General features: G+C 38.1%; 1 protein-coding gene across 2 annotated transcripts in view; it reads left to right on the top strand.

Moving 5' to 3' along the window:
• adam9a (ADAM metallopeptidase domain 9a) overlaps nt 1–25,723 on the top strand; it is a 27,231-nt gene extending 1,508 nt beyond the window's left edge. Inside the window, exons 2-23 of one of the 2 annotated variants that reach the window (XR_013787351.1) lie at nt 1,898–1,995; nt 5,058–5,116; nt 7,543–7,621; nt 14,860–14,936; nt 15,152–15,374; nt 16,351–16,416; nt 17,087–17,158; nt 17,231–17,400; nt 17,549–17,630; nt 17,767–17,900; nt 18,497–18,668; nt 18,780–18,872; nt 19,053–19,248; nt 20,237–20,342; nt 20,715–20,898; nt 21,134–21,214; nt 21,301–21,449; nt 21,550–21,691; nt 22,116–22,182; nt 22,565–22,594; nt 23,152–23,222; nt 23,934–25,723. Coding sequence is in view for 1 of the 2 variants with exons in the window: in XM_079468392.1 (XP_079324518.1) it covers nt 1,898–1,995; nt 5,058–5,116; nt 7,543–7,621; nt 14,860–14,936; nt 15,152–15,374; nt 16,351–16,416; nt 17,087–17,158; nt 17,231–17,400; nt 17,549–17,630; nt 17,767–17,900; nt 18,497–18,668; nt 18,780–18,872; nt 19,053–19,248; nt 20,237–20,342; nt 20,715–20,898; nt 21,134–21,214; nt 21,301–21,406; nt 21,550–21,691; nt 22,116–22,182; nt 22,565–22,594; nt 23,152–23,222; nt 23,934–23,994 (2,369 nt within the window). In the remaining variant the exon portion in view is untranslated. The remainder of the gene's footprint in view (nt 1–1,897; nt 1,996–5,057; nt 5,117–7,542; nt 7,622–14,859; nt 14,937–15,151; nt 15,375–16,350; nt 16,417–17,086; nt 17,159–17,230; nt 17,401–17,548; nt 17,631–17,766; nt 17,901–18,496; nt 18,669–18,779; nt 18,873–19,052; nt 19,249–20,236; nt 20,343–20,714; nt 20,899–21,133; nt 21,215–21,300; nt 21,450–21,549; nt 21,692–22,115; nt 22,183–22,564; nt 22,595–23,151; nt 23,223–23,933) is intronic. The other variant, XM_079468392.1, reaches the window with a different exon arrangement.
• Nucleotides 25,724–25,908: the final 185 nt, after the last annotated feature.

Consider the following 25,908-nt stretch of genomic DNA (forward strand, 5'->3'; position numbering starts at 1 on the left):
AGGTGATCCGCATAACCACTAGGGATGTAACGATGCGCTGCGATTCACGATTCTGATCTCACGATTTTGCAAATTACAAATGAACAACTGCACTTGTATTATTTCTCTAGTGTTGCACATTGTCGTATTTTATGTCAAATAACTTAATTGCAGTCTTAAAACTTAATACATAATACAAAAGTCTTTATTATAAACAAACTGAGACGTTGTCGGTGCTTTTCCTAACTCTCTACTTTTTTAAGAAATATCAGCATATCCACATTTACCAAGTGCAAATACACGAACTCAAAACACGAACTGTGATTATTTTAACATCTAAACCGATTTGAATCGTCACATATTATAACCACCCAAAAATTTTTATTCTGACATCATTTACTCACCCTTGAACCCAAAAGAAGATATTTTGAAGAAAGTGGGAAACCAAACAGCTCTGGGGCACCATAGACTACCATAGTAGTGGTAACGGTACTATGGTAGTCAATAGTGCCTCGCAACTGTTTGGTTACAAACATTTTTCCAAATATCTTTCTGTGTGTTCAGCAGAAAAAAGAAAGATTTGGAACAACTTGAGGGTGAGGAAAAGACAGAATTTTCATTTTTGAGAGAACCGTCCATTTAAGGAAGTTCGAGTTCAAGTAGAGCTTTGTTGTCATTCCGCTATATGTGGGTACATATAGTGTGACCAAATGTTGTGTCTCACAAGACCAATGTGCTACATAAGTACAGACACACAAAAATGAAGTAAAACCCATATACAACTAACCTACTGACGGATTATGACCATAAATATACTATATATAAATGTTAACCTATGCATAGTAGGACCGGTCGATTACGACAAAAAACATAATCGCGGTTATTTTGAGGTCCCGATTATTTAACACGATTACTCATTAACCCTTAAAACAACATAGAAAATAAAAAAATACTTTGCTTTTAAACTCTGAATTTAGCTGAAAAATGAATGTGAAGTATTATTACTGCTGAACCACTGTAAAGGAAAAGGTGCGATGTGGATTTATACTACAACAAAAGAGAGGATCCTCGATTGTTAAGTTTTTGTAATTGATGAGGCCAAAATTGACGATTGCGGTTAATTTTCGATAACCATACATATATTTGAGTCTTTTGTGGGATTATGTACACACAGAAGTGTGTGGAAAGTGTCTAGTGCGAATAGAAGAGATGATCATGTTTCAGAAGGTAGGGCTTTGTGTGGGGATTCAGAGAGGGGCAGGGTGATTTGAGTTCAGGGCTCTCACAGCCTGGGCGAAAGCTGTTGTGCAGTAGACACTTAAAGTTATTCAAAGAGGATTGTGTCTGCTAAATGATGACTTACGCAAGCCGAAAGCTAAACTAAATTTAGCACATCAGGTATAGAAGTAAAGGGGCTCTCATATAGAAGTGTTGCCATCCAGCATTTTTCGAGTCCAAACATAATCCGAGCATTTTTGAGTGTTTGAAAAACCTTGAGACACAAAGAGTTTGTGTATGTATGTGAGAAACACAAAATGTCGAGGTGAGTTCAGTAATGGGCCCAATAACGAGTGGTTTGCACTGAATTGTTTTGTCTTATCTACTCTTCATCTTTGTTGGCAAAATAGCACAGGAAACTCATCAAACTCATTAACAGAAGACGCAAGGTGGGATGGGCCTGGCTTCCTGAGCTGTCTCTCCCACAAGCTTTATACTTGTGCCAGTGTAGCGCTGTATCCACCTACTAGTGGCGCTTGGCAAAGCTCATCATTGGGCTTGATTTCCAACCAGTCAATTGCACTCAATCTAATTATCCATGACAGAAGTGAAAGTCTGTTTTACTGCTTCCAGGATTTGTTGTGTGTATGTAAGTGCTGATGGGGAGACGGTGTTGTGACGTGACTGTCTCTGTTTATAGGCTCAGTTTCCCAGCAGACCTCACACCTATCCTCATATGAGGTGACGGTACCGAGACGTATCAGCAGACATAGGAGAGATCAGGACGGTGCAGATAAGGTAAAACATATACACACATACTCTCTCTCTCTCTCCCCCCACACACACACACACAAAGTCTTGCCTACATATCGAAGTATTGACTATAGCTTTTAGTATATGCTTATATAGCTTATAATATAGTACATCTAAATGTCTACCGCTTCTCAAACACAAGGGCTATTTGATATTTGGTCTGTATCTTCTCATCATACTCTCGTCCTGTCTTCATTTTATCATTCAGTCAATGATTTTCTTCCTCTCATATCTATCGACACCAGTGATAATGCCACAGGAACAATCTGGCAGGGGCACATATCTGGCACCGTGGGCAAAGTTATTAAAAGTTTGATTCTGTCACAATCGTGCTGGGCGTAGGACTCTCCACCTGGCAGAGACGCATACCAACAGCATGGCACAAACAAACACAGAGAGCTCCTCTCACCTCTGTGTCATTGAGAAACAGTGGGCGTCTCTGAGTTTGGCAAAAGAGAAGAGAAAGAGTTTGACTGGAAATGAGAAGTTGAACTCATGTTGTTTCAACTGTGTATTATTATACTTTATTTAGTTTTTCTTTGTTCACTTTCTTTGTCAAGGAGACTCGCAGTACTAACCGCGATCTACCAAAAAACGGTATTCCTGGTTCGCTTAGCGGTCAGACTGGGATTTTAACAGTGAACCTGAAGATATGGAACCTAACAGCTTACGTGTAAAGTCGCAACGTGATTGGACTTCTTTTATGATTTATATTTTAAAAAGGAACTTTCATTCAAAACAAATGCTGGGTTATCCTATGGTCAGTGTGTGCCTGCGCATATGATGGAATTTTTTGCAAGCCGGTAACTCGCGAAGACCTCATGAAAAAATTATAATGGTAAATAGCTTATCAATGTGGGTCATTTTCTTTTTAAAATTCATGTACCCTCATAATCTTCGGTTAAAATCTGAAAATGCACTGCCTCCCCTAAAATGACTATCCATCTCAAATGAGTAAATTCGACGGCTTGGGCGGAGCATCCGTTAACTCCTCCCCTTCTTCTGCAGCCTGTTTCATTTCAAAATCTATTAAACAGCTGTCTTTACACATCCAAACAATTCGCCGTGAAAACGCAAGCTGTGCCCACTAATTGTCTCCTTTGAAAATCCTTCTCACTCGAAAATGTGTCCGAATACGGAAGTAAAAACGATCGCAACTTCCGGTTCACGTTGTTTTTGTTTCGGTTTGTGTTGCGTTCATATTTCAATCGAACCGAGACAGAGTTCATTTGAAAGTGGACCTAGACCCATTTTTTCAGCAGTCTCTGTCGGCTTGTTATAAATCCAGGAACATGTCTTCTGATTACTAATTGGTCGACTTTTGTAGAGAAACATGTTTACATACACCCACATAAAGACACTCATGAAACATCCTTAACCTGCAAACTCGTATGATGTTTATTGAATTATATTAGTTTGTTTGTAGAAAAGTCGGTTTCATTAAACAAACGTTACTGCACATGTACTCTTTTGTGACCCCAACTTAACTCTCAGTTCAAATTCACAAACAATAGAGTGCCTGTATATTATTTCTGATAACAATCATAGAAACAGAGAAGGACCGTTACTTGGCTAAATTTGTCTTTCTCCTGTATTTTGAATTTGAAGTCTAGCGCTTGAGCTTGGTATCAGAGTCCAATGTACCATACGGTTTGTTTAAATTCGACGAAACTACAGGACCCATTCAACAAAAAGTTTATTGCATAAAATGAACCATACAACAAAATTCAACAAATCGTTTATTTAATACAATTATTACACATTAAAATAATAATACAAACGAATATTAACATAAATACTATATATATAGTTATATTATTAGACACTAGCCAAACACAAACAATCAATCAATGTTCATTTATATAGCACGTTTAAAAACCACCGAAGGGCTGCAGTTTTAACATGCAATGAAAGGCTATTCCAGAGTTCAGGCCAATAGTGGCAAAGGCGCGATCACCTCTATTTTTAAGTCTTAATCTGAGTAACCCAAGATCACATGGTTAAATCAACCTTGTATTTGAAAGGAAGCCAGTGCATTGAGCGTAAGATAGGTGTGAAGAAGACGATGATGATAATAACTAGATTTAGCAACAGCATTAATCTGTTTCTCAAATTTGAGGCTGCTGTCTGGTAAAAAGCCCAAGTTTCTGGCACATTGGGCTCGGTATAGAGAAATGGAGTCAACCTTGAAATTAAGATTACAGATTCTCCTTGGGACCAGAGAAGGATAATCTCAGTTTTTATTTTCATTAATATTTATTATTTAAAAAAAATTACTTGTCAACCATAGCGTTAGCTCATCTAAACTCCTCAACAGTGGTTGTAGGAAATTCTTGTAATTTTTTGTTACAGAAATGGGTGGTATATTTGCGTGTCATTGGCATATAAGTGAAAGGATACTCCATATTTGTCAAAGATAGATGCAATATGAAGCATCTACGAGGAAAACAACACTGTGCGGAGCCGAGAATTTATCCTTGAGGAACACCACAGCCAAGAGACATGTTGGAAGAGCTGCAATATCCTAAGCTAACATTAAACCACCTATTAGACAGATAAGATCGAAACCATTTTAAAACTGTGCGGAGAAAAAACCCACACACGGCTCCAGAGGAGATAATAAAACTTCATGGTCACCCAAATCAAAAGCAGCACTAAGATCTAAGAGGGCAAGAGCCACATACTTCCCTGAGTCGTTTAGAAGATATCGAGGGAAACCAGAAGGTATCTGGGGGTCTGGCGTGTGCGTCAGATGAAACGGTCTATAATATGATTTAATTGTACACGCAGCTGAAGGGCATAGGTAGAAAGATAAGAAACTAAATATTATAAAAAAATGCCAACAAACAGTGACATTGTGCCCCGTGCCTGCTCTAGGGGTCCTGCCCCCCATTTAAGGAACCACTGGGCTAATTGATTTTGAAAATCAATAGTCTGAAACACTCAAAATGGTTTTACTACTTGGAACATCATAACATTTTTCTGTTGTCTTTACTTCCTGTGACTGTTTTGAACAGTAAGATGACTTATTTTTTCCTTTCTTAAAGGTATCATACTTAATTCAGGCTCAAGGGAAAGAGCATGTTGTTATCTTGGAAAGAAATGAGTGAGTATTCTATATTATTTTTCTTTTCATCTCTCTCCTCTCTTATAAACCATTTTATTTACATCCCTTAAGATAATTTACATTGCCACATTATATTGTAAGTGACTCGTGTTTGCTCCGTGTAAACTGTTGTGTAACACACCAAATATACATGTTTATTTAACTCAACACAGCATCTTTGTTCACCACTAAGCTTGAAGAGAATGGGACAGTGTTTATATTATTTTTATATCACATTAAATATCCCTTTCTACATGAATTTTATAAAAATGTATATGGTTAAAATATTCTCAAAAGCTTGACAGTTTGTTGAATTTTTGAAGACCCAGAACTAAGTGACATTTTGTAGATGTGTCTTTAAAAGGGGAAGTTCACCCCAAAATCAACTTTGTGTGATTTTCTACTCACCCACATGATGTAAAACATGTTTAGAGAACATCCGGCGTCTTAGGAGCACAATTGAAGATATTTAGGTGACATCCGAGATATTTCCAGGGCTCCTCATAGACATCATAGTGGCAGTTTCTGCCAAGGTCCAGAAAAGTCATCTTGTCAGTGTATGGTAGGGTTGTGCAATTAAGCGAAAATGAATCGTAATCGTCAATTTTGCCCTGTATCAATTACAAAAACAAAATAATCGAGCTAAATTATTTTTGTGCGGCTTTGCATTTTGCAAGGATCCTCTCTCTTTTGGAATGTTTAAATCCACAGCGCACCGTTTCCTTTACAGTGGTTCAGCAGTGCTATTTCTTTAGATGTATTTTTCAGTTAAATTCACAGTTTAATTTTCTATGTTGTTAAATAAATAAATTGGGATCTCAATATTGGCCAAAATTATCGTGATTATGATTTGTGCCATGATCGAGCATCCCTAGTGTATAGCGCATGTTTCACGAGACCACATCTTCTTCGTCTTCTCACAACTTAATGGCACAAACAGCGTGCTTCTGCATGTAAACACAGTTGCGTTTCCGCTCTGTGAGTCAGAGCCCTGGCGTCCAATAGGGGCAAGCCCCATACGGCGTTCGGCACACAAACCTTATACGCATGCGTCAAAGTGCTCTCGTGAACACAAGGCATACACTGAGAATATATTGATTAAAGTCTGTATTTTGGTTTGTTTTTCGCACATAAAGCATTTTTCGTCGCTTACATTTTTTTTAACTGGGCCACTCTTCGCAGATGGACCAATTTAACCATGTCTTTAGTACTTTTGAGTGAGCTTCCCCTTTACGAGAAAAGCAATGTTCCTTAGACTTGCGTGGCATATAAACACTCGGTTTTACTCACTAAAGCAAATGTCACATTTAAATTAACAGGAGAACAGCATGCTGTATGGGTATAAAGCACTACATGACTATATAGTTTAATAGTCATTGAGTTTGACGCTTATGATAGCTAGCTATTCTTTTCTTCTTGAGATGCGACACAAAACAAACACACATATAGAAATACAAATGCACGTCCGTCTGGGCAAAGCTCAGATATGTAGTGGGAAAAATGGTTCATGTTGGAGATCATGAGTGGAGATTTTCTATTGTATGTCTGGCTCTTTCTCCCCACAGCTGCTTTAAGAACAACACCCATCTACCCTGCCCTGGATTAATAACTCAACTCTGTACACACGCAGAGTATAAGAGATATCTGCAGCAAACACACACCCATAACTAAACCCAAACTGAACCGCTGGTTCAGAAAAACATGCATTTAGCAAGAATCACACTCCGGTTGGGTTTGAATTGGTCAGGTCTTGACATGCTCTGTGCTTTCTTCATTATTCCTCATATCTGCTCTTATTTATTCTCTCTGGCTTTTGTTGTAGTCTGAACAGTTAAGAACATTCCTCAATCCAAACATACAATTCCTTATCAGCTTTCTTTGAATGTTTAAGACCGTGTTTCAGACTTCAGTCGTTTTTTGGCATGTTACCCAAAGTATGTCGTACGAAGTTTGTAATGTTGTCTGGATCTGTGCATATACACAAGTTTCTCTGCTATTTTTTGCTCACAGTTTTGTATGTAGCAAACTATGTGATGTCCACTATGTAGTGAGCAGTGACAGAGTGAACTTTATAAGTAGACTTGGACACAGTATATGCATAAACGTGTTTCCTCCCTTTACATACTGACCGCTTTTTTTCAGAAATTGTAGGAAAGAATATGCACTCTTTAGGTGCAGTGTGACCCTGTGACAGCTTTTGTACTTTTTTTAGTGTTGGTATAATGCTGGCGCTTGCATAATTTCTATGGAAACTGACTCAACACTAACTGTCTGTTCTACTTTCCTGATGCTCCGCATGACTAAAGGTCACAGGGTCAAATGACACATCTCTTCCTAGTGCTTACTAGCATGTTCTCCACATTCACTTTCCCAGAAAGTGTTTTTTTAAACCTTACATAGTTTCTGTTTATGTGGTTATTTTTCAGATTGCTTCTCCCTGAGGATTTCACTGTGTACTCTTATGCAAAAGATGGATCTCTGGTCACGGAGAAACCAGACACAACAGTAAGCAACTAAACACACACTGATACTTTGTTTCTGTGATTTTCAATTCAATTCAATTCAATTTTATTTATATAGCGCCTTTCACAATTTGCATTGTTCCAAAGCAGCTTTACAGGGGAAAAACGAAAAACCCAAGAAAGGGTAAAACACACTACATGGTGTTTTATATAATAAATCCAATTATTCTAGTAAAATAATATCTAATGTCAGCATCTCCTGGTGGTTTATTTAGCATATTTGCATTAAGTGAATGCTTGGCTGAAAAGATGCGTTTTTAATCTAGATTTAAATTGGGCGAGTGTGTCTGATCCTCGAATAATATCAGGAAGGCTATTCCAGAGTTTAGGTGCTACATATGAGAAAGCTCGACCCCCTTTGGTGGATTTAGTTATTCTAGGTATTATCAAAAGTCCTGCGTTTTGAGATCTTAGAGAGCGTGATGGGTTGTAGTATGATAGAAGCTCTGTTAGGTAGGTAGGGGCTAAACCCTTTAAGGCTTTATAAGTGATTAAAAGAACTTTAAAGTCAATACGATACTTAATGGGTAGCCAGTGAAGGGTTGATAAAATTGGGGTTATGTGATGGTATTTTCTGTACCTGGTCAGAACTCTGGCAGCTGCGTTCTGAACTAACTCTAGTTTGTTTATTGATGATGCAGGACAACCACTAAGTAGCGCATTACAGTAGTCAAGTCTTGAGGTCATAAATGCATGAATAAGCTTCTCTGCGTCAGCAACACACAGAATATTTCGTAACTTGGCAACATTTCTTAGGTGGAAAAAGGCTGTTTTTGTGACATTTGAGATGTGATTTCGAAATGACAGGTTGCTGTCTAATATAACGCCTAGATCTTTTACTGTATTTGTTGGAGTAACAGTACATCCTTCAACTTGCAGTTTATAATCAGAAATATTTGGTTTGCGTGTCTTAGGTCCGATAAGTAATATTTCTGTTTTATTAGAATTTAAAAGAAGGAAATTATAGGTCATCCAATGTTTTATATCTTCAATGCACTCTGCCAATTTGGGTAGCTGGGAGGAATCATCTGGTCTTGATGAGATATATAGCTGAGTATCATCTGCATAGCAATGGAAGCTAATTCCATGTTTTTTAATAATGTTTCCAAGGGGAAGCATGTATATGGAGAACAGCACGGGTCCCACAACCGATCCCTGAGGTAATCCATAATTTACTTGCGTTAAATAGGATGATTCCCCATTTAGATGGACAAATTGATGTCTGTCTGACAAGTAAGATCTAAACCATTGTAGTGCCTATCCCTCAATACCGGTATAATTGTGTAAGCGATCTAGAAGTATGTTATGGTCTACGGTATCAAACGCAGCACTAAGGTCAAGCAGGACCAGGAGTGAGATGTGACCTTTATCTGATGCTATAAGCAGGTCGTTTGTAATTTTAACGAGCGCAGTTTCAGTGCTATGATGAGATCTAAAGCCTGACTGAACTTTTTCGTGCATGTCGTTATTTTGTAAGAAAGAGCACAACTGAGTGCACACTACTTTTTCTAGAATTTTAGACAGGTATGGGAGATTTGAAATCGGTCTATAGTTTCCTAGTTCATTTGGATCTAAGTTTGGTTTCTTGATTAGAGGCTTAATGACGGCCATCTTAAAGGGACCTGGGACATGGCCTAGATTAATTGACGAGTTAATAATGTTATAGATGGGCTCAATTGCAACAGGTAGTAACTCTTTTAATAATTTAGTTGGTATGGGGTCTAGTAAGCAAGTTGTAGGTTTAGAGGTTGCGATAAGTTTTACCAGCTGAATGCAATATTACGTCACACCAGCAAATTTCCTTAAACCAAAAAAATATAGGAAATGTAATACCCTGCAAATAACTGTATCAAAAGCTAGAGAGAGTGAGACATAATGAAATGAACACGCGTCTTAAGGTGATTTTTGTCAGTCAAATTATATTTTATTTTGAAGCACATGAAACTGAATCCGAATACATTTGTTCGGGGGGCTCTCATTCTGTCACACTAACTGCTTTATGTTTTCTCCTGATCTTTTCTTGACTGAATGTCTTACCAGCTTCTCTGATTCCCAAATCTTGAAAATCGGTCAAAGATCTAATGCTCAGACACACAGGATGTGACTGCAGCCACGTACATTTCCTCCATTACACAGAAAACGTTCAATGCAACCACTCCTGCTTCATCTAAAGAAGCACAGCTACTCTCACCTGACAGGAAGATGTTCTTTTCACCTCAGCATTAACAGCTTAACTGTGCACAGGTGAAGTTAGAACAGCTGTCGTATATCATGCTGTGTTGTCTGCTGTTGTAATCGTTGCCACGATTTCCTCAAGGTCTCAGCCAAACACAGTGACCGATGCCAAGAGCTTCCCACTTCTGGGAAGAGCATTACTCAGACTAACTGGAATTCACTTTTCCACGGCTGTATGAACACACAGAGGCAGACAACCTAAAGGACATTTTTGAAGTGATGAACGTTTGTCATTTGATAGGCTGGTCTTGACGTGATGATAAAGTTTGTTAACATTAGTTAAAGGTCAAGTCCATGAAATAAAGCGGCATCTAGTGGTGAGGTTCCGAATTGCAACTATTGGCTCCTCCCTTTTGAAGCACTGCAGTGGCTGATACAGGACTAAGATGTCGTCACATTTTCGCTTCTTTCCTAAGGGGTATAACATATTTACGAACTCTGTAGAGCAGTTTGTCCGTTTAGGGCTACTGTAGAAACATGGAGATTTCATGTAAGGGGACCTGTGCTGTATGTAGATAGAAATAGAAACATAAGTAAGGTCTTATGCACCCTTTGAAGACAATGTCATGTATATTATATTGCATTTCTGTCAATAGATCCTACAAAAAATGACACACAGCACCTTTAATGCTTATACTAACTTGAATTAACAATGAACAGTACTTCTAAATTCATCTTATTTCATATTAATTTCAGCATTTACTAATACATTGTTGAAATCAAAAGTTGTAATATTTAATGTTAGTAAATGCACAATGAACTAACATGAACTATTGTATTGTATAGTCACTAATTATACACTAACAAGACCTTATTGAAGTCCGCACACATCTCTTTATTTAAAATTTTCAGGTTTACAAAAATATTAAAAACAGACCCAGAGCAGACGTTTCAGCACATGCATTTTCAATGCTCATAAGACTCATTCTTGATAGACAATTACAAATTGTTGTCCGGCAAATGAGAAATGACTTGCGACACACCGCCATAATTTGCCTGAAAACAAGGCTCTGTTCTACGTGCAGCCGCGGGATAGTGGAAGTTAGACATTAACGATAATAGCGTTGTCAATATGGATATTTTTCTTAAACCAAAGCATAAATTTGTTGAGACCATGGAGCCGTGTCGAACAGTTCTTTGATCAATGGATGCACTTTTTGGAGCTTCAAAAAAATGGATAAACATTCACTCCCATTCTACCGCTTGTAAGCGAAATGATTCTTCAAGTCCTATTCAGTTAGGATGCCTTGAGGGTTCGTTAAACATGGGGAAATTGGATTTCTTGCCTGAAGTATTATTTGAAGGATTGATTTACAAAACCAAGATAATAATATAAATAAGAAACATATCATACAGAACCGAAAAACATAATTATGATATAATCATATTAAAGATTAACACATGATGATAAACTATAGAGGGTATGGACGGACATGTCGTCACTTTACCACGTGAACACCACATGAGCACACCGGAGAGCGCCCCTGAGGGTGGCAAAATCTGCTTACAATATCAGGAAACGCAATTCTGCGTAACATATCAGTGTCCAGGAACACCTGATTCCATTAGAAGTCGTAGGTTAGTCGTAAGGATCCCCATCGAGTCCAGCTGTTTGTAAATTCTGCAAAATAAAATGGTTTAGTACCGGTTTCTTTGTTTCTCCTATTCTCCATTTTGCTGGTTGTTTTTCCACCCAAAGGGAACACGTGTCCCAGTGCGTGTCCTGACATGTTCATATGGGAAAGAGACGTCAATGCATACACTCTATTATTCATTGTTAGTTAATTTTAGCAAATGCATTTACGGTAACACCTTTGCATAGGAATGTTAACAAATACATCCTTTGTTGTTATCAAATAAATTACAAATTCACTGTACGAAAGTACATGATGCAGAATGCTGTAATTGACCCATTACAGTCAGGCATTTCAGAAAGCTGTGGAATAAAATAAATAGGCATGTAACAGTATTATCGATATTGTGTAATCGCAATAGCAAAATTGTCTCAATACTATCGTGGTCACATGACTGTATGAAACGATAGGTCTTCTGGGACTAACATAAAGAATGTTAGAAAGGTAAAATCTTTTATTCTTTGTCAAGGTCCACCTGGTGCAATTGTATTTTCTAAAAGGAATTTTACAGCACTTCGTAATTGATCACAACATAAGCAAACAAAGCCTGAGATCAACTGTTGTAAAGCAATGTGATACAACTCATGTTGATCTGCACAGTAGCCAAATGGGCAGTATTTCTGGTGTCAGGGCAGCATTTATCGAAAACTGGTCTTCCACTGAATTTTTGCCATCCTACTGTTCTAAAAATACCTCCGTTTTATTTTAATTCCATTGTACCCATGGCATGAATCAAGGCAGTGTCTTTTATTTGCAAAGGCCTACCATTGTAAACACAAAGACATGTCAAAACAGCAGTAAGCTAAATTATGCAAAAGAGCATTATGATTAAAGCCTTTTATGATACATATTTATTCATGAATTCGGTTCCTTTGGCTGAATTTAACAAAAGATACTCCACCTTGTTCTGTTATTTAATTCCTTTAAACTTTATTGGTATCTATTTTTGTATCCACACTGACACTTTTCACAGGATGTATTCAATCTGAAATCATGTTCAGATTTAACTTTAGTCAAATATTATTGTTTGTAATTCATGCTGCTTCTAAATGACTTTCCGATCATGGCCTTTAGGCGTAATTTCTCTTATTTCACACACTTGCTTACATATATCACTATTACGAGTGAAATCTAAATGAGTTTGATCTTTAATGGCTCGTATTATTTCCATGGAACACAAGCATAGCATTTTTACCTTTTTTACTTTGCTGTTCAAAGTCACAAGTGGCTGGCAAGCTCCAAAAAGTACAAAAAGACCATATAGCACCATAAATGTTGTTCACATCAATCTTCTATAAAAGCTCACACATAGCCATCCAACAATGCCGAGCACACCTCTTTTTTAGACCAGCACGCCCACGGCTGCACAAATGAGTGTAAATGCATTTGCTATTTAAACAACGCGGCGCAGGATGGGAAAATGAGAGCTGCATCGGGCTGAAACTAGCAAAAACACTTGTGTTTCATTGCGCTGAGTGTACGATAGGGCCCTAGATGTCATGTCTGCTTTTTAGAGAAGGGATATGCTGCTGTTCATGAGAAAATGATGCAAGCGTAAATTTATTTGCGTATTTTGAAGCACTCACTTTGGGGCTACAGACGTTTCGGATGAGAAATTGGAGTTCAGGAAGGTCCCACAAGAAACATCCGGTTAGAAAGCATCGGTTGGGAAGTAATAAACCAGGCCGGTCAGCAAACACAGTCGGAAGTCATTTATTATCTCCCTTGGGATATTTACAGCACGGCTCGTTGTTTTAGGATTCTCAACACACATGCCAGAACTCGATCAAATGAAGTGTTTCTGTGCTTTTCCAACACCATGAGTTTAACATTGTTTCTACACTGTATGTGTACAACTTGTGTGCACTACTTATGGACCAACAAGGTTTCGTGTGCATGCATGGTTATTTTGCTATGGTAGTCGATTTGAAAAGAATGTGGTAAACTGAACCACATACCCGGAATATTATTTTAATATTATAATACATTTTAATATTAATACAGTATCCTCGGAATGTCATCAAGAATGCCTTGCAAGGACTGTATCAGTGGGGTGTGGAGTAGATGCTGTTTTCCGTGCACTGCCTCATTCACAAATGCTCAAAGAAAAAAAACATTTCATCACTTTCATTGCATTAGAGAGGAAGACAATTGAATGGGTTTTAATGACCCATAAAATGAGAATAAAAGCAATGGGAATTCATATCCCAGAAACCATAAAGTGCTATCATTATGAACCATAGCATCACCGTGCATAACTATAGAAATAGTTTGTCTTTCTTGTTTGAGTTTCTGGGCAGTTGCTGTGTTGTTGCCCACCCCCAAATTCTAACGTTCTAACATTCTGGTACCCAATAGTTGTTTTAGCTTCCACTTCCAATGTAAGTCTATAGGATCGTTTGTTGTTAAACATAAGTAAAATCTTGATTTCAGTACTGCGTAGGAGCCACATCTTACCAAGCAGACCATTTGAATTTGCGGTTATCCAGAGGTCACACTTCCCCTGGAGAACTGTAATAGCACATTGGACATTTCTGCTATTCCAGTAATGTTATAATACTGACTCATTAGTGCAGATCAATATCTGACTCAGTGCTGTCTGCTGAGACACAAACAGCACAGCCAAATGGTCAACATGATTCACATTGTAATAAATATGCATTCAAATGTGCTTTACACAAGAGGGAAATATAAATCTGACTTGCATTTTAGTGTGCCAAGTACATTGAAATCCCTGTAAATCAGCTTGGCACAGTATTAACAAAGCCCCTCTGCAGAGGACGAGGTCTAACCTACAGTTCACATGGTCTTATAATCTGATCGGTCACAGGTGACGCATGTGCCGCTGGAACCACCAGATCCAGAGAAATCCAGCAGCCCATTCGTTTCTTTTATGTGCCTTAGAATGCTTGACAGTAAAGCTGTTTGATTATTAAATTAAAGCGATACTTAACCCAAAAATTTAAATTCTGTCATAATGTACTCACCTTCGACTCTGTTTCAATGTCTATGTGCTGATGAAAGGAGATTTATAACCAGGCAGATTTTGCCCCCCATTGACTCCCATTCTCCCCAAAGTGCCCCAAAACTGTGTGCTGTCCTACATTCATCAAATGTTTTATTTTACTATGGGGGGGAGATCTGTTTGGTTATAAGACATTTATAGACATTTGGAACAACTTGAAGGTGAGAACACACAGAATTGTCTCTTTTGGGTGAACTATCCCTTTAAGCATGGTCCACCTGGTGTCCTTGAACTGAACTCAGGTTTCTACTGTTGCTGGAATGGATTCATAATTTCATTTCAGTGGTTGATGGAACGTCTTTCTAATGTCTCAGTTTTTGTCACCAGGGTCATTGTCATTATCATGGTTACATAGAGGATGTGGAGGGGTCTTCAGCAGCGCTCAGCCTGTGTTCTGGATTAAGGTAAATGTGACTACACCACGAATGGATGGAGACAAAAATGTATTAGTCGCAATAATTGTATTTATGAATAAATATTTTTTTGATCCATCACAGATTTTAAATGCCTTGCAATGCCATTTTATTTTGTCTTGAATCAGTCCTAATCCTAGTAATCCTTACTATTTAATATGTTGCTGAAGTGTGGTTTCTGTGTGTGAACTTTGTATGTATTTTAGGGGTGTAATCCACTCAGGGGATGAAAGTTTTGGCATTGAGCCTTTGGAGGGCTCATCCAGTGATGAGCACTTGGTGTATCGTTTGGAGGATGTAAAGACAGAACCTCTTACCTGTGGAACACCTCATTTTAATAACCATGATGATGAAGCGTCGTCAAAGGAACCTACAGAAGGCGATCTCCATAACATTACATTCAGTCAAGCTGGCAGCCATCTGATAAGGGTGAGTCACCCCAAATAACAATGACATCTGCGTTTACACAGAGAACATAATAAAGAGTGAATGTTGCTCTCCAGCAAAAGAAGAACGATCCACATCTAAACCAGATCAAACTAGACAATAAACAGAGACACAGTTTTGTATTACACAACTTAAAGTTAAATCAAAATCCTTATTTTGTTTGCTGTTTGTATGAATATGTTTGCCTTAAGCATACCTAATGACTAATGTACTCCAAAACATTGACAAAATTAGGATTTACAAGATTTAAGCATTAAAATCCTGCGCCAAAAAGAGATCAATGATCATTCTGCACTTCAACTTTAAATTCTAGACTATGTGGTAAACTATTTGCTATTTTAAAAGAGGGGAGGGGCTAGTTCATATGTCCCACCCTAACTTCCTGTTTACGCCCTGTCCACATACATTTTTTCATAGGGCCTTACATCCACACTGAGGTGGGGTTCAACGAAAACTGAGCTTTTTGATAACGCTCTCCAACGTGGATACACCTGAAAACGCAGTATACGAATACGGAGGGTTTTAAAAACAATGTCACCTTTTTTGTCATGTAATGCAGTTGTTTTGGCTGCTCTCCAGTTTGATACTGTTAATGTCAGTTTGTGCATACTTCAGATTGCATTTAAGGAGATGGAATATTTCAAGTCAGTTGATGTTCGTCAGTGTAACGCAAGGATACCTTTACATTCGCTTTTGCAACATTAAAGTTTGTGTCACCCGCAGCAACATCGCTACCTCATTGTCCGTCCATAAAAAAACGATGTGCCTTGTGTGGATGAAGGGCATTTTACAATGAAAAGATAAAAACCCATTTTAAGGGCTTCAGTGGTTCTTTAAAGCTTTCGTTTTATTGTGGGGTTTTCTAATGACGTCCTTATTTTTTACTCTGTTGTGGTGTCAAAATATGACTGGGGCCCCAAAACTAAAAGCTAATTTGAATGTCTATCTCCCCAAACAGAGAAAGAGGGCCATCCTGCTTCAGACTCACTATGTGGAGCTGCTGATGGTGGTGGATAATGAAAGGGTAAGTCCTCATCTCGCCAGTTTTAGTCTCACATTTATCAGCAGAGATTAATCATTTGTGATTGTCTGACGGCTGTGCTGTACGCAGCAAAGTGTGTAACATTTAGTAGGACATGTGGAGACGTGCAGAATTTAATGATTGAATGTTAAATGGATTGTTGTTAAAAAAAAAGATCCTGTAATTTGACTAATTTGAAATTCGGCTTAATTCTGTGATGGCTTTCCTGTAACTGAGAGGTAAGAGCTCAGAGTTAGAAACTCCAAGGCCATTGATCCGATCCCAGGGATTGCACATACTTGGAAAACAAATGTATAGTATCATGCACTCTAAGTTGCTTTGGATAAAAGCTTCTGCCAAATGCATAAATGTGATTTATTTATTAAACTATGTAGTTTAAAATCTGTATGCGAATCTTTGTTCCGTGGAGCTCAAAAGAAGATATTTTGATAAATGTCTCAGTGGTTTTGTGTCCATACAATGGAAGTCAATGGTTGCCAAAGTTGTTTGGTTATCAACTTTCTTTGAAATATCTTCTTTTGTGTTTTGCAGAAGAAAGAAAGTCATACAGTTTGGGAATGAAATGGGGGTTAATGATGGATGAAAACTATCACTTTAACATTTATGTATGCGCTCTCTCCCTAAAATCCTTTCGGCTTGTTTCTTTTCACAGTTTAACTACAAAAAGAGAAATCAGACAGCAGTGCGTGATGAGATGGTTCAGATTGCTAACTACGTGGATAGTGTAAGCTTGACTCTTAGTTTTTTAAGATCCGATCATTACATGGTTACTGATGTCTATTCTGTTCTCCCATAGATGTATATGCCTCTGAATATCCGTGTCGTGTTGGTGGGTCTGGAGATCTGGTCTATGCAGAACCCCATCAGTACAGATGGCAGTGCCGGAGAAGTGCTGGGGCGCTTCACTCAATGGAGAGAGAAAGAGCTTGTCCACCGGCGTCGTCATGACAGCGCTCAGCTCATCCTGTAAGATACTTTTTCTTATCACATGAAAATCAATTTTCTCTTATTTAAATAGTTAATTTTAATTTTTTATATTATTGTTGTGTGTCTATAGCTTTTAAAATTGCATGTCTGATTCCGTTTCTTACCTGTTCTCTCACTCGTTTTACAGAAATAAAGCGTTTGGTGGAACAGCAGGCATGGCTTTCGTCGGTACGGCTTGTTCCAGAAGTCATGGTGGTGGAATTAATTCGGTATGAAGACGGATCCTCTCCTCATATCTTACAGATACTCATTCAGCAGCATGCTTAGTCAATATCTGCTGTACATTTATCCCACTTTCCTTTATCTACATCTGTCTGTGTGTGTGTTGGTGTGTTCTCCCCTCAGTTCACCTCTAATAATGTGATATCATTCGCCTCCATTGTGGCTCATGAGCTCGGTCACAATCTCGGGATGAACCATGACGATGGACGAAACTGTAAATGCGGTGTCCCACACTGCATCATGAACTCAGGGGCAACGTGAGTATTTAAGTGTGTTTGTGTGTATGTGTGTTGTGTCAAATGTATCATCTTAAAGTGGATGATTAAAAAGATATTTCATTATTAATGTTCGTTCATAAAAAGGGTGATAAACGTAGCCATAAAGATAAAGTTTTCTGGGAACCATTTTAGGTGATGTAAAAAAGCACAGAAATGGAAAAGCTGGACATCATGAAATTGGTGCACCGGCAATTGAAATGCAATTGACTGTCCTTCAAAATGCATCCATTGCCACCATGTGTATTTTTTGGCTAATTTGATTAGTATTTCCAAAAACTTACACACGTGTAGTTCTTTCAACTGCATTTATTTTACAAATCCATTCTGCTGATTTTTCCCCAAAATGAATGCAGAAAATATGGAAAAGATATTCAGATTCCATCAGGGCCTGAATATTACAGTCCTCACCGAAATCCCAGGTGTCCAGACAGTTATTTTGCATTTATGAATTCCTTAAATATTGGTGTCAGGGATGCTGTGTGCCTGAAGACACCATGTTAGCTTAAATGTGTAATATCAATAGACAGTGTTCATAAGTTGTCCTCCAGTAATTTCTCTCTTTCTTTCTCTCTCAGCGGTTCTCGTAACTTCAGCAGTTGTAGCGCCGATGACTTTGAGAAGATGATTCTGAATTCAGGAGGTCGCTGTCTGCTGAACACACCGCGGCCGGACGAGGCATACAGCGCCCCCTTCTGCGGGAACAAACTGGTGGACGTGGGCGAGGAGTGTGACTGTGGATCAGAGGAAGTGAGTCGACTGATAGATACAGTATTCTTTTGAAACTCACGTGGATCACTCGAGTAACAGTCTCCTGGTGAAACAAGTGAGATGTTGATTGTGGTTATATGGATGTTTTAGGAGTGTATGAAAGACCCTTGCTGCGAGCCGAAGACGTGCAGGCTGAGATCAGGTGCCCAGTGTGCGTACGGAGTCTGTTGCAAGAGCTGCAAGGTAATTTTAACTTTTTTCAGTGATGCTGTTTTTTGTGATAACGGTAGGATTATATATATATATTACAATATACAGTTTATACGTGCATATGCCATTTGACTGTCTGCTCTTTACATACAAGCATGTTTTGCTTGTATGGCAACGATTAAAAACTGTAATGTCTGTTTCTCTGTCTGTCAGTTTTCACCTGGTGGCACAGTGTGCAGAAGCAGCATGGATGAATGTGATTTTCCAGAGTACTGTAATGGCACATCTGCCTTTTGTCAGAGTGACGTCTTTAAACAGAACGGTCATCCCTGCAAACAGCAGCAGGCTTACTGCTACAACGGCCAATGTCAGCATTACGAAACCCAGTGCCAGACCATATTTGGAACCAGTGAGTACACACTGCTGTTAAAGAGTGTGATGCATACAAAATACAACAGTCAGTTATATGTTCGACTTTAAATTGATCATTTGATTAGTATTTTATTTCCAAACATTCTTTACCATTGACTTTGAAGTGAAATTAATTGAGGTAGATTAACTAGATTTCAGAGTTATGATAGTTTTTACTTTTATTCATATTTTTATAATAAAGCAAAAAGTTCAGTTGAGGCAACATTTCAATTTTCATTTAGTTTTTTAAAACAAATTTGGTCAATATTTTATTTGATATATTAAATCTTTGGAAATATGCAGAAGAAAATGCAGCTTATTTAGTAAAACAACAATCTTGGAGAAGTTTTAGATTTGAACAGAGGTTTTCAAACTAGTTCTGGGGTCCTCCAGAAGGTTTTAAGGGATCTAAGTTTTTGTTTTTCTCCAAAATTCTTCAGATGTGTTTTGTATCTAGTAAGTTATTATCTGTACATTTCCCTTTATCTCACTCATTGAGGTTGAAATGAGATGTATTGTAAAAGTTTAATTTAATGTTTAATTATTTAAATTTATAAACAATATGTTGTCTTAATATCACGCTTACTATTCATCAAACATACTGGTAATTAAACTTTATATACAGATGTATAGATGTATTTTTGGAAGAAGTGGGTCCCTCACAAAAGATTCATTATTTTGGGGGGTCCCCTGGATTAGATTATGGGAATACTAGTGACTCAGTTGTGACCTCTACTGTTAACAGTAAGACGGGCTACATTATTTGGATATCATGTGATTAATACATTAGATATCATAGTAATATTGATTGTGATCAAATAAGTTTTTGTTATATCAAAAGTGTAGCACTTGGTAATAAATTCAGGTTATGCTACAAACACTGAAATAAGTGCTGTTAGCAATCAGTTGCTGGTGAAAAGTGTTTATAATAGTAAACGATGGATATACAGTACCCCACGTGTAAAACAAGTGTCTTATGTGTGTAGAGGCTAAAGCTGCTCCTGAGCTGTGTTTTAAGGATGTGAACTCTAAAGGCGATCGCTTTGGAAACTGTGGATATCATTCCAGTGGCTTCAAGAAGTGTGAGAGCAGGTAAAGGCGCTGTTAACCCTTCAGTGTTTTTATAAATTAATTGTAATAGTGCTGGATTTGTGAAGATTCTCTGTTATGTGACTATCCAGTTCACTTCAGTTCAGTAGATTACTTCTCAATTCAACATCCTGTAGGATGTTGGTCCAGTTTTTTACTTATGTTTTTATTATATACCACAAAACTATAATACAGCATACTATTCACATTGTTATTATTTTGTCCTTTAAAAACATCCTGATTGGGACGTTTGGTCCAGTTTTATTGAAAGTGACTTAAATTCTTAAAGTCATGTACTGACAGAAAGCCAATTCTTAAATGAAATCTCTTTTCAAACTAAGGGGGAAATAAGCACGCTCTTTCTCTTTTATTAAGGAATGCAATGTGTGGGAAACTGCAGTGTGAGAACGTTCTGACATCAGTCATATTTGGCATCCAGCCGACCACCATCCATACCCGCATTGCCGGCACTACCTGCTGGGGAGTGGACTTCCAGCTGGGCTCTGATGTGCCTGATCCTGGCATGGTCAATGAGGGCACCAAGTGTGGAGAAAATAAGGTGATGGAGATGAGAGAACCTTAGAGACTTGTGTATTTTCATCAAATACATTATAACATCGATTAGCAAAACATTGTTTCTTGTGTTTTGTTAGTCCCATTTGCTGTACAATGGCCTCACCAAGTCACTTACTGTAAATCAGACTGATTGTATGAATGCAAGTGCAATTCTATTGTCTGTGTTCCCATTTGTCTTTGCATGTGTTAAAATTGGCTCGCCTATTTTCATATCGCAGGTCTGTTTAAATTACGAGTGCCGGAGCACAGATGTGCTAAATTATGACTGTGATGTCGAAAAGAAATGCCACAGCCATGGGGTACATACGCATACACAACCCACAACAGTCTTCAGCGCCACCGTTTTCTTTCATTCCACCAACTCACATTTGTCTGCGCTTCACAGGTGTGTAACAGCAATAAAAACTGCCACTGTGAAAACGGCTGGGCGCCTCCGTTTTGTGAGGCCTCTGGGTACGGAGGAAGCATCGACAGCGGCCCCACATGGAACGGTAAGACCGCTTAACAGCAGCACAGCTAAAGCTTCATAGAGAGGTAGGATTATCAGTACTTCTAACACGCCTCATGGGTAAATGTGATTACTTCGAGTGGAATTGCAGAGATCTACTCTGTTTAAACTGTTTCTCTCGCTCAGATAAAGATACCTCCACACGGGACGGGCTGCTTGTGTTCTTCTTCTTGATTCTTCCTCTCCTGGCTCTGGGTCTGTATGTGTTTTTCAAGAGGAACGAGCTTAAGCAACGCTTCTTTAGGAAGAAACGCTCTCAGAGCTACGAGTGAGTATAGAAACGAACATAGTGTGGCCGTCTGATGATTGTTTCTAGACGGATACAATTTGATTCTAGCAGTTGAGAATGATTTAACTATGATAAACTACAACTAGATGTTTGAACACAATATTTATTCACGATTCACAAAAAAAATGATTGTCTAATGGCAATAATCATTTTAACATGGCCCAATATCCATCAGTTTATTTGCAAGTAATACATGCATGAGCTTTCATAGCCAGTGACACTGCGGCACTGTAATGATGTCACCATTACACTATTTTCTGGCGAAACAGTTTCAGGTTCATGGCTGGATCTGAATTCTGAAATATTGTTTTGTTTCATCTGAAAAGTACTGAAGAACTGCTGTGTTGTTTAATATATGTTTATGGTAAACACAATGATCAAGGTTTTATTTTTATTTTCTCAGAGCCGACAGCAGACCGCAGACTACTGTGTCCCAGCGAGGAAACCCTAACACTATAGTAAAGGACGGGGTGAGTCAGCAATACACACACCAATACAAACTGAGATACTGTAACTTCACTGCTTACATGAATCTTACTGTAACTATAGAACTAGTGTTTAACTAACCCATATTACTACTCTTAGAGATAGATGAACACTTTGTGCAATTACAAACTCGATTAAATCAGGAATAACTGATATAAGAAGAATGTAATAAATTGGTTATTGTGTCTGTTGTTTAAACAAATGTGGGCAAATGGGAAGTGTGACAAAAAATGTTTGTTAAAAAAAGTTTTAATCATTCATAATCTTAAATTCCTACATTTCTTAAGTATTAAAGATGAAAGAAAAAGACGAAATAGACGTATAAAGATATTGACCAGCCTCCTCTCTTTTTTTCCTATGGTAAAGCACCAGGCTCAATTATTGCCACCAGCAGAGGTAAATAACTGTATACTGTATGTTAAGAAGGTCCTAACATTTGTACTGTGGGGCATTTCTCCCTCTCTGCAATTCTGCAGTCCCTGTAACCTTTCTTTCAGTGCCTGCGCTTTGTCTTTTGTATAATTTCCTATAAAACAGTGGCTCCCAACCTTGTTCCTTGAGGTTCCCTTAACATTACACAGTTTGGTCGTCTCCCTGATGAGATCCATTTCAGGGTTTAAGCAATATTCATACTGTCAAGATGGCACAGAGGCTGCATCTCAATAGTCATTAAGGTGAACAGGGTTGGAATCGCTGCCTGAATATCTAATAAGAGTCTCTCTAGTTTACTCTTATACTAACCATAGCTTGGCATACACAATCTTTCCTATTCTAACACTAACATGCTGTTCATTTAATTTAAAGCTTACCGTTGAGGCTTTCAAGATTGAAATTGCCTATTGTACAGCTGTTTTTTTAGCCGTGTCACGAGTTAAAAGATGTGTTCGAAAAATGTGCTGTAAGCTTAAATTGTATGTTTAGGAAAGGTTTAAATAAAGATCTGTATTTTTTAGGTGGTCCGGACGAATACATCAGTAGCTGTTCCACCGTATGCCACCAGACCACCACCACCTCCATTTTCACGGTAGTTTTTACAAAAATATGTTCCAAGAATGTTTTGCTAACATTGCTATTTAGTTTAAAAGCATTGTTTCGTGTTTTAAACGTTCTACTGTAAATATATATCATTTTATACCAATGTTTTTTAGAACGTTTAGAAAGTTGATTAAACGCTCTTTTAGGCTATGTTCACACGTAACGTCTTTTTTTTAAGCTGTCAGCATCTGTTTTACATTATAATTCTATGGAGTGAACCATGTTTTCAAAAAAACCTGAGTGCTTTTTTAAACACTACCTTCTGCGTAAAGTTTTGCAGTTCAGACTGCTTTATGTAGTTGAAAAAAGTTCTACTTTTCAGAAAAAAAATGCCCTTCGTCACGCCCCTTTTTGACAGCTGACCACTGACAAGCGAGTAACTAGAACAACTAAAACATAACTAAAACAACGTGCGAGGAAGGTGATTGGTCGAGCAGGATCGAGCTCGAAACACCGGTTGGAGGATATTTCTGTATAAAATAAAAAGTAAAAAAGATTCTTGTCAGAAAAGTGTGAACACACCCTACGTTACAGCAATAACCTTTTTGATCACTTTGAGGCAACTTTCAGTGAATGTCATCCAAAGTTCATTCCAAAGAAAGTTCCCTGTTAGCTGGGATGTTGCATTCAGACTTCCGTTTGAAGACCTTAAATATGCCCACAATATAAAATTCTTCTTTTCTCTGTTCTCTTATCACAGACCACCCGCTCCCACCCAACATCTTATGCCTCAAAGACCAGCACCCGCACCTCCAGTATAACGGTTGTATATCGGTCTCTTCATGGAGAGGGACGAGTCAACAGTGAAATATGCAGTGGGTGGAGCCAAGGGGGTATCAGGTGGTCACACTCCCTCCCTCCTCTCCCCCACTTCTTCACCTCTCCGTCCGTAAACAGCTGTCAACTGTCCATCAAAGAGAGAGACGGTCGCTGTCGTGAAAGGAACCTAAACTTGCAATACATCACAGAGTTCAGGTTGTCTCTGATCAGGCTGAAAGACTGATCTCCTTCAATGCGTTTGATTTCTCACGCACTCAATAGGACCACTGCGATCAATTGCACTTCAAGAATAGTCACTGTTTATGGAAAATGTACAGAGACCCTTTGGTTTTAGGGGCTTTAGAGGTGTTCATTTCTTATAACCTTATTGCCCTTTTTTGTGTGTGTGTGTGGAATGCATTCTGAATCAATGGATTGTGGTTACTGACAACATTACCTGTTGTAATGTGGAAAGAAAAAATGATGTAATTTAATTTCCTAGGCATCCCTAAGATATTTACAACAGTTATCACTAAGAGTATTTAAATGGCCCGTGATAACTGCAAATCCTTCTCTGTGCACTGTGGAGTATTATACTCACATTTAGGTTTTTTTAATGCCATGGTGCTTTCCTGTGTTAAATACTAAATTCATAAAGTAACCTTGTTTTTATAATCTCATATTGTTGCTGCCCAACATAGTGTTTAAAATTTTTATTTGACCATATATACATAGTTTTATTTACATACTTTTATTTATACAGGACTTTTAAAGAAAATCTATTTTTTACTTAATTTGCCATGTGAAGTTCTGTCCCGCGAGGCAAATGTCAGGCTCATACTTATTTTTGAAACTAACTTGTTTGACTGCTGGGTTTATTGTGCTGTTACATTTTTTTTAAAACGGAAAACAACAATAACAATGAAGACAACGTTGTACGTTTCTCTCCTGTCATTTTAAAGGGCTAAATGACTTTATGCATGATCTCACATACTATGCTACAACTTGTCTTCCTGGCTGAAACTGTATCAAAGACACAAAATACATTTTTGCCTGCATGTTCATAAACTTGTGAAAGACAAATTTCCTCGTGATGAGATTTATACCACACCGAGTAGACTATGTGTATAGTTCAGTATAGTATGTGTCAAGTCATGCATCCTCAAACACTTAACAGCTGTAACATGCCTGATATTTTAGAAAACGTTGGACAGCGGGTCCTGATTTTGCTGAGCAAGGCATGTTTCTGGGTCAATAGTTTGGTACGGTTCGAGAACATTCCAGTCAAAGAACAGTCCAATTAAGTTTTGACTCAATTGTAGCCGTTAAAGTACAAAGAAGCCCCTATACCAGTCTAACATTAGCAAGGAACCAGTTTGACTGTCATGAATTGTGGTTCAGGGATAACAAAGACATTGACCCAGCTACATGTTGAACTTTGGCTAAATCATGTTCACAACACATATACTATAGTAAGCTCAGCCAAGTGCCAATCATGATTATGAGTATTGTTTTATATATCTTCATATTAATGTAAAGGAGTGAATGAATGATTTCCCACTTCTTGCAGTGTTTTTCCATTCATGTGTACTTGACCGATAAAGCAGTTGTGGATCATGGGTTGATGTTTAATGGACCGAGGAAAGACTCGCTTTATGTCGGGCTACCTATAGTGTGATGGTGATGATTTACGTTTTTGCTTATGAAAATAAAAATCATTGGTATGTTTCTATATGCTGGAAAGTACATTTTTGAACATATTGTGAAGTGTTCATAAAACCACTTCAAAAGGCAACAAAGCCGGTCCGGAAGAAGTTCCTGTTTAAACAAAATACATATTATGGCTGGAATGCACTACAAGACACTTAAAAAAACTTGAAAACTTCAAAGTTTCAGATAGAAACACACTAACTGAT

This window comes from Barbatula barbatula, assembly GCF_947034865.1.
Source record: "Barbatula barbatula genome assembly, chromosome: 11".
NCBI classification, from domain to species: Eukaryota; Metazoa; Chordata; class Actinopteri; order Cypriniformes; family Nemacheilidae; genus Barbatula; species Barbatula barbatula.